Raw genomic sequence first — 8,434 nt, forward strand, 5'->3', positions numbered from 1 at the left:
GGGCCCGGCCAGGGAGCCCCCAGGCCGCGGCTCGGGGGCCGCCCCCCCGCCCCGCGCCCAGCGCAGCCTGGCGGAGGCGGCGCCGTCGGAGGAGGAGGAGCAGGGCACTGCGGCTAGCCCCGGATCGGGCGCCAGAGCGGCAGCGGCTTCGGCAGCGGCGGCGGCCCGAGCCGATGCAGCGGGACGCACCACCCCGAGCCCCAGCCCCGGCGCCCCGACTCCCCGCGCCCCCGATCGGGGCCGCCGCCACCAGTGGCGGCGGCGGAGGCGGGGGCAGCGGCGGTGGCGGAGGCGCCTCTGCAGCTCCGGCTCCTCCTGGCCTCTCGGGAACTACAAGTCCCAGGGGGCCTGGCGGCGGGCGGCGGACGGAAGAGGTGGGGTCGGCGCCGCGAGGCCGGAAGTGGCCGTGGAGGCGGAAGTGGCGCGGCCGCGGAGGGGCCTGGAGCACGGCGGCGGGACCTGGAGCGGGAGCAGCGACGGCGGCGGCGGCTGGAGGTGGCGGCGGCGCACTGGAGGCGGCCATGGCAAAGCAGTACGACTCGGTGGAATGCCCCTTTTGTGATGAGGTGTCCAAATACGAGAAGCTCGCTAAAATCGGCCAAGGCACCTTCGGGTAAGTCTTGGCCCCCAGGGACCGGGAGCCCTGAGCCTGCACCCCTCCGGGCTGACGTCGAGACGCCCAGGCCCGGGCCCAGTTGGTCGGGAAGCCATTTAGCCACAGACTTGTCCCCTGGTCTCGCTAGGCCGCGCCGCAGCCCGCCCGGGCCTGACAGAGCCGGCTGGCGGGGAGGAGCTTGAGGCCCTTGATGGGGGGCAGGGAGGGGTTGCAGAGAGGAGCATGTGAGTGGTGCGGGATCTCTCCGCGAGACTGCCGGGTGGGGAGAAGGGGCAGAGGGAAGGAGGTAGAGGCTCGGAGAGGGACCGAAGACACCGCGTGGTGGGGTAGCCGAGTGCCCTGGGTACCCGGCCCAGCCCCGCCCGGATTCCCTTTCCTGTTTTCCTCTGGTGGGGGAGGGGCGGGCCCTGCGGAAATGGCCTAAAGAGTCCTCTCGGCCTGCAGGGAGGTGTTTAAAGCAAAGCATCGCAAGACCGGCCAAAAAGTGGCTCTGAAGAAGGTACTGATGGAGAACGAGAAGGAGGGGGTGAGTATGGGTGGGGTGGGCAGGTCGGCCAGCTCCCTTGGGCATGAGGTTGGGTTTCCACCCTGCTGCTTCTGGGACTCTTAACGTATAGATTCAGTTTACGTGTTTGGAAATTTCCATATTCCAGGGAATTTGACTTCCAAGTTAAATCTTTTAATTCAAATGTTTTAAAGCGCTTCATAGTTCATTGTTAGGTGAAGATGGTTGGTGCCAGGAGGGGGAGCTCATGCTTGCACTGAGTGCACCTTGGTTCCTGAAGTTAGGAAGTCTTTGAGCACTTTTTCTTTAGAGTTTAATTTTGTTGAATGTAAAATAATAATAAGTTATATGCAATGACTTTAAAAGGGTGACTGGTATTCACTTGAAAAACAACAGTGCCTTCCACCCCCCGCCCGATCTTAGCTCTAGTCCAGCTTTCAAGAGACTTGCTTCTTTATTTTTGTATTTGTTAACGACCTAACAGTTAAATACAGGCATAGAGCTAAAACTTACAAGGTTGAAGAAACTGTGGAGCATTTAATAACTAGTAATAGAGCATTTGTGTGAAGTATCAGTATTTCAATTCATTGTCTGAAACCAGCTCCTTGAGGGCTACATACTATTACACCCATTTTACAAATATGGCATTTGAGACAGCTAATTTCAGAGCCTACGCTCTTACTCTGTCTCCCAACCTTTGACCCTTCCTGTGGACTCCCTGGCCAGTTCCTTGGTCTGTGGTGCGCTCACCCACTTTTGACCTTCTCCTGTCTTTTTCCCACCCAGTTCCCCATTACAGCCTTGCGGGAAATCAAGATCCTCCAGCTTCTAAAACACGAGAATGTGGTCAACTTGATTGAGATCTGTCGAACCAAAGGTAAGTTGTTCGGATCTCATCCCCATTTTCAGATTGAGAAAATGAGGCTTATTGCCTAAGGTTTTGTTTGCAAAAGTTGGAAGTGGACACACTTACATTGCCTCTTCTTAACCCAGACATACCAAGTGTGACTGCTTTCTCTGGCCTTTTCATCAGAGCAGGTGCCTCCTCGGGGCCTGCCACAGTACCCAGCCCAGAGAAGGCGCTCAGAAAATATTTTACCTGTGAAGGAATTCGCACCTGGATATCCAGGGGTCCATAGGTTAGAGAGGGTAGGAGCTGCTTGTGGGAAAGTGAGTTGCATATGAGATTTTTGATTTTCTTCTTGTCCCTCTCTCTCCCCCTCATTCTTCCGGTCTCAGCTTCCCCTTATAACCGCTGCAAAGGCAGTATATACCTGGTGTTTGACTTCTGCGAGCATGATCTTGCCGGGCTGCTGAGCAACGTCTTAGTCAAGTTCACACTGTCTGAGATCAAGAGGGTCATGCAGATGTTGCTCAATGGTCTCTACTACATCCACAGGAACAAGGTGGGGGCCAGAGTAGGGGAGGAGAGACCAAGGCTGGGGCTGGCCTTTGCTCTCACTGTGGGGTAGGTGTGGCTGAAGGACCCTCGGGAACCCTCACCTGTGTGCTTCCTGCAGATCCTGCACAGGGACATGAAGGCGGCTAATGTGCTCATCACCCGTGATGGAGTTCTGAAGCTGGCAGACTTTGGGCTGGCCCGGGCCTTCAGCCTGGCCAAGAACAGCCAGCCCAACCGCTACACCAACCGTGTGGTGACGCTCTGGTACCGGCCCCCGGAGCTGTTGCTCGGTGAGGACTCTCCCGAGCTGGCAGAGGGAAGCAGGGGCTGGGCACTTACCTGGCCTCAGCTCCCCACTGCCAGGGCTTCTTGAGCCCCCGGCCCGGGGGCATTGCCTCTCAGGAGGCTGTCGGGCTCAAGGGGCCCTCCTGGTGTGCTCTTCTTCTCAGGGGAGCGGGACTACGGCCCCCCCATTGACCTGTGGGGTGCTGGGTGCATCATGGCAGAGATGTGGACCCGCAGCCCTATCATGCAGGGCAACACAGAGCAGCACCAGCTTGCCCTCATCAGCCAGCTCTGTGGCTCCATCACTCCTGAGGTACGCAGTCGGGCTGCCTGGGCCCCTGGGCCCCACGGGCTGCAGAGAAGTCTCCCTGGCAGGGGAGGGGTGGGTGCTGAATAGAGGAAAAGCTCCATTCCGGAGAGGTTGCTGGTGGATGGTTGGGGTCTGCTGTTTAGAGCCACACAGACTGTTCAAGTCTCGGCTGCATCCCTTTAGTTCTGTGGCTTTGGGGAGGGCGTCTGAGCCCCTCACTTCAGAGCTGAGCTGCTCTGCTGTGAGACAACTGTGGTTCCATCAGGCTCGGTGCACATACGCCAGACAACTTGTGTCAAAGGGCCCGGTACTTGGTGTTTGCCAAATATGTGGTTCCTGCTGCTTTCACCTTGGAGGGGTCAAGTTTGCCCTCTAGGGGCAGTCTGGGAGCCTCTGAACGGAGAATGTTTAGTTCCTTCAAGTGCTTGACCGGTGGACCAGCCACGTACCCCCTGAACTGACTACATCCTCTTTTCCATGCCTCCCACCCCAGGTGTGGCCAAATGTGGACAAGTACGAGCTGTTTGAGAAACTGGACCTGGTCAAGGGCCAGAAGCGGAAGGTGAAGGACAGGCTGAAGGCCTATGTGCGTGACCCCTACGCACTGGACCTCATCGACAAGTTGCTGGTGCTGGATCCCGCCCAGCGCATCGACAGTGACGACGCCCTGAACCACGACTTCTTCTGGTCCGACCCCATGCCCTCGGACCTCAAGGGCATGCTGTCCACCCACCTGACGTCCATGTTTGAGTACCTCGCACCGCCGCGCCGGAAGGGCAGCCAGATCACCCAGCAGTCCACCAACCAGAGCCGCAATCCCGCCACTACCAACCAGACGGAGTTTGAACGTGTCTTCTGAGGGCCGGCCGCTGTTGCTTCTCATTAGGGCCGTTGTTTTATTTTTTCTTCTGCTCTGTGACTTGTGTTGTGGAGATTTGGGGGCATTTGAGTTTTTTCTCTAGTGCATATTTTATTTAATCCCCACCCTGGGCATCAGGAACCAACGGAGCAGACTGGAATACAGCTTTGGCTGAGAGTCCAGGAAGGCACTTGGGCTGCCTCACCCCTTTGGGGTGATTCCCAGAGGGTCTCCATTTACCTTAGGACAGGAATGAGATGGGAGGAAAGGCACACCCCACTGGTGACTTTCTAAGAGATCCCAGCGTGCTGGGAGGAGGGGACAGGTCCCTCGCCCATCCCCAGCCCTCCTCATGGGATGAGAAGCTGGCGTGGGGGACAGAACCGGCCTTGGGAATGGGCTGCTCTTGGCCTAACCCTCAGAAGCTCTGGGGCTGGTGGAAACTCTTGGTTTCTTCAGTAGGACAATTTTATCGTGTTTCTTTGTTCAATTGTTCAGAGACATTCCTGGATGCAGTTTGGTCAGTTACAATTAAAGTTGACTCTTTTTCAGTAAATGACCGTGTGCTCTGTGCTATGTTCAGACCCCCAGCTCTTAACGCTGTAGCTGACCATTGAGATTTGATCTGTCAAGTCTTGGTTCTTTTCTTTGACCCAGTTCATGTCCCGTGACATACCTTCAGAGGACTTTGTCTTTTCTGTTTTTCTCTTGAGTACCTTCCAGAACATTTGCCATCATGCTCCCCACCGGGCAGGTACCATGATGCTCCCTTGCTCCTCCTCTCCACTCAGAGGAAGCGGGGAGACATGAGAAATGGGGCTCAGTCTGCTGATGAGGGAACTGGAGATGGCCTGCTGTGAGCTACATCTGCAGCGGTGACCCGGGGCGGGGCTGTGGGGGTGGAGGCACAGTCTGCTGTGGCCGACACGTGTTCAGACTTGACTCGTGAGCACGGGAGGCTGCAGAGGCTCCTAATCAGTGGAATGACAATAGTCAAATCTGTAACTTGCAAAACTTCTCAGGCTGCTGAATAGAGGGTACAAGAGAGGAAATGACCAGAGAAGCTGAAGGATCTCCAGGGGCTTGGGGAGGTGGCAGTAGCCTGGATTAGGGTGGCCAGTGGGCAGGAGGACAGAGAATAGTTTGTGGAAGATTGGATCATGAGGGCTCAGAGCTGGGACCCTTGGAGGAGCAGGTCATTCTGGGGGATACATTTCCTGCGAGTCTGAAGTTGGGGACAGCCAACGTATGAGGCAAATTCTACATTCTGTCGGGTGGGAGTCCTCTTAGAGGGACCTGGGAAGGAACATTGGCAAAACCTTTTACCGCAACTGTCCTTTGCTTGTAGGTATTAACTTAGATCACAGCTTCACAAAAGGCCAGTGAAAGTAAAAAAATTCTTGACTAGTGTATTTGTTTCTTGGGGCTGCCAAACATGGTGGCTTAAAATAAACTTATTTTCTCAGATCTGGAGGTGAATTTCTGAAATCTGTAGGTGTCATCGGCAGGGTTGTTTCCTTCTGGAGGCTCTGAGGGAGAATCTATTCTAGCCCTGAGCCTAGGAAGCCTTCAGAGAGCTCTGTACAGAGGGGGACACACTCTGATGATTTTTAAAAACGGTGGAAAACAGTATGGAGATTCCTCAAAACTAAAAATAGAATTACCATATGATCCAGCAATCCCACTCCTGGATGTATATCCAGACAAAACTATAATTCAAAAAGATATATGCACCCCTATGTTCATAGCAGCACTATTCACAATAGCCAAGACATGGAAACAATCTAAATGTCCATCAACAGATGAATGGATAAAGATGTACGAATCTACAGTGGAATACTACTCAGCCATAAAAAACCAAAATGCCATCTGCAACAACATGGATGCAACTAGAGATTATCATACTATGTGAAGTAAGTCAGGAAGAGAAAGACACATATGTTATCACTTATACGTAGAATCTAAAAGAAGACAAATGAACCTATCTATGAAACAAAAAGAGAATCAGGGACGTAGAGAATAGACTGGTGGTTGCCAAGGGGGCGGGGGGTGGGAGAGGGTTGGATTGGGAGTTTGGGATTAGCAGATGCAAACTAGTATATACAGAATGGATAGACAACAAGGTCCTACTGTATAGCACAGGGAACTATATTCAATACCCTGTGATCAACCATAATGGAAAAGAATATGAAAAAGAATGTATGTATGTATATATATATATATATATATATATATATACACACACATATATATGTATAACTGCATCACTTTGCTGTACAGCAGTAATTAATACAGCATTGTGATTCAACTATACTTCAATAAAAAATAAATTTAAAAAATAAAAAATAAAAAAATACCAATAAAAAATAAAAAAACTCACAGTGACTATGTTGAGAAAAACTAAGGAGGTAAAGATGGAAGCAGAGAGATTGGTTAGGGCTATTGTAATAATCTGGGCAGAAGATGACGGTGGCTTGGACCAAGCTGGTCATGAAGCTGGTGGTGAGGAGTGCTTGGATGTATAGGCTACTGTGAGGGCAAATCATTCAGATTGGATGTGAGTTTGAATGAATGAGAAGTTGAGAGTCCTAGGCTTTGGCTGGAAGGAGGACGGAGGTGCCGTCCTTGAGACAGAGAAGGCTGCAGCAGGTCAGGCTGGAGCGAGGTTTTCGGGCGGTTTTTGTTTTTCTTTTGGCCACGCCACATGCATGTGGGATCTTAGTTCCCCGACCAGGGATCGAACCTGTGCCCCCTGCAGTGAAAGGCGGAGTCTTAACCACTGGACCACCGGGGAAGTCCCTGGAGCATGGTTTTTCAATTGTAAATTGGAGGTTGACAGATGGACATCCAGGTTGAGTTGGCAGGTATATACCTGAACTATATATATATAGTTCAGAGCCCCCCAGAGTCTAAACACACCTTTGGGAGTTGCCAGCCTGGTGGTTTTTAAAGTCCCAATGCAGGATGAGATCACATGTGAAGAGCGGAGTAGGGAGACGTGGTCCACTGGGACACTCCAGTGCTCAATGTCGTCAGGGAGTTGAGGACAACAACTGATGAAGTAAGAGACCACTGAGGGAATTCCCTGGCTGTCCAGTATTTGGGACTCCTCACTTTCACTACCGGGGCCCTGGGTTCGATCCCTGGTCAGGGAACTAAGATCCCACAAGCTGCGCAGCACAGCCAAAAAGAAAAAAAAGAGAGAGAGAGAGACCATAGGAAGAGTGAGTTCCAGAAGCTAAGAGACAGAGGGTGTTTTTGAGACATGGGAGTGATCGCCTAGACAAGTGCTCTTGATGGGCCAAGAAGATGGGGGTGAAGACTGACCATCAGGTTTAGCCACACTGACCTCAGTGATGACCTTGGCAAGAGCCACTGGGTGGATTGCTTTGGATGAAACCCTGTCGGGAGGAGTAGGATCACTGGAGAACAGGAGGAAGGGGACCAAAGACAAGAAGTAGCAACAATCTACTGTAAAGGAGGATTAGGGAAGGAGCTGGTCTTGTATATTCTAAGACGGGAGCCAGCACATCATGGAATGACCCACTAGAGAGGGCACGTGTTGACTCTTGTCCTGTACACAGAAGAGCCACGTGGCCCACTGTACAGTGGCCACACCAGGACTAGAACCTCAAAGGCCACGCTCCAACCCTGTTCTCTGCTACCTCCACCCAGTGTGTCCATCATGTTCAGGGCAGCCTTGCTTGTGGAAAAGGTGGAAAAGCATAAACCTCCATCAGCTTCAATAAGTTAGAGCATGCAGAGTCACTGCACATCCGATCCCTGACTCACAGGTCTGGGTGGGGCACCTCTAACAAGCTGACGGGCGATGCTGCCTTGCTGGCCAGGATCTGGGCGGCGCAGGTAGAGCACGGCCCTATGATGGGATGCTGGGCCGCCACGTGAAAGGACGAAGTATATACACTATGACAGAAAGACGTTCCAAAGACAACAGGTGGATTGGGACTTCCCTGGTGGTCCAGTGGCTAAGACTCCACGCTCCCGATTCAGGGGATCTGGGTTCAATCCCTGGTCAGGGAACTAGATCTCACACGCAGCAACTAAAAATCCTGTGTATCACAACTAAGACCCGGCACAGCCAAATAAATAAAATAAATATTAAAAAAACAACAACAACACAAAGACAACAGGTGGAAAGAGCAGGTTACAAAGTATCTCCTGCTTCTGCAGGAGTGTGATGGAAGCAATCACACTAAAACATTACCCGTGGTTATTTGGGGTGGTTCTGTCCTTTATGGTTCTCTGTGTTTTCTCATATTTCCTGAATTAATATTTTTACTCATGCAATTAAACTGTATTTTATTATTATTATTATTTTTAATTGTTTTAATTTTATTTTTTTAATTTTATTTTTATTTTTGGCTGCGTTGGGCCTTCGTTGCTGCGCGCGGGCTTTCTCTGGTTGTGGTGAGCGGGGGCTACTCTTTGTTGCGGCG

At 52.2% G+C, this 8,434-nt stretch overlaps 1 protein-coding gene across 1 annotated transcript; it reads left to right on the plus strand.

The window, feature by feature from the left end:
- Positions 1-4,533, plus strand: CDK9 (cyclin dependent kinase 9). Its single transcript, XM_036856534.1, has 7 exons — positions 1-613; positions 1,061-1,142; positions 1,908-1,998; positions 2,361-2,527; positions 2,642-2,813; positions 2,973-3,121; positions 3,612-4,533. Exons 1-7 carry the CDS (start codon positions 174-176, stop codon positions 3,975-3,977), a joined length of 1,467 nt encoding a protein of 488 aa, XP_036712429.1. The 5' UTR covers positions 1-173; the 3' UTR covers positions 3,978-4,533.
- The last annotated feature ends 3,901 nt before the right edge of the window (positions 4,534-8,434 follow it).

This window comes from Balaenoptera musculus, chromosome 6, assembly GCF_009873245.2.
Source record: "Balaenoptera musculus isolate JJ_BM4_2016_0621 chromosome 6, mBalMus1.pri.v3, whole genome shotgun sequence".
Lineage (NCBI taxonomy): Eukaryota > Metazoa > Chordata > Mammalia > Artiodactyla > Balaenopteridae > Balaenoptera > Balaenoptera musculus.

What these genes read in the sequence shown, in the direction of transcription:
- CDK9 (XM_036856534.1), top strand. Translation starts at nt 174, where the DNA reads ATGCAGCGGGACGCACCACCCCGAGCCCCAGCCCCGGCGCCCCGACTC. An exon ending in ATCGGCCAAGGCACCTTCGG is followed by an intron (nt 614 to 1,060) that starts GTAAGTCTTGGC and finishes CTCGGCCTGCAG; the next exon opens with GGAGGTGTTTAAAGCAAAGC. An exon ending in ACTACATCCACAGGAACAAG is followed by an intron (nt 2,528 to 2,641) that starts GTGGGGGCCAGA and finishes TGCTTCCTGCAG; the next exon opens with ATCCTGCACAGGGACATGAA.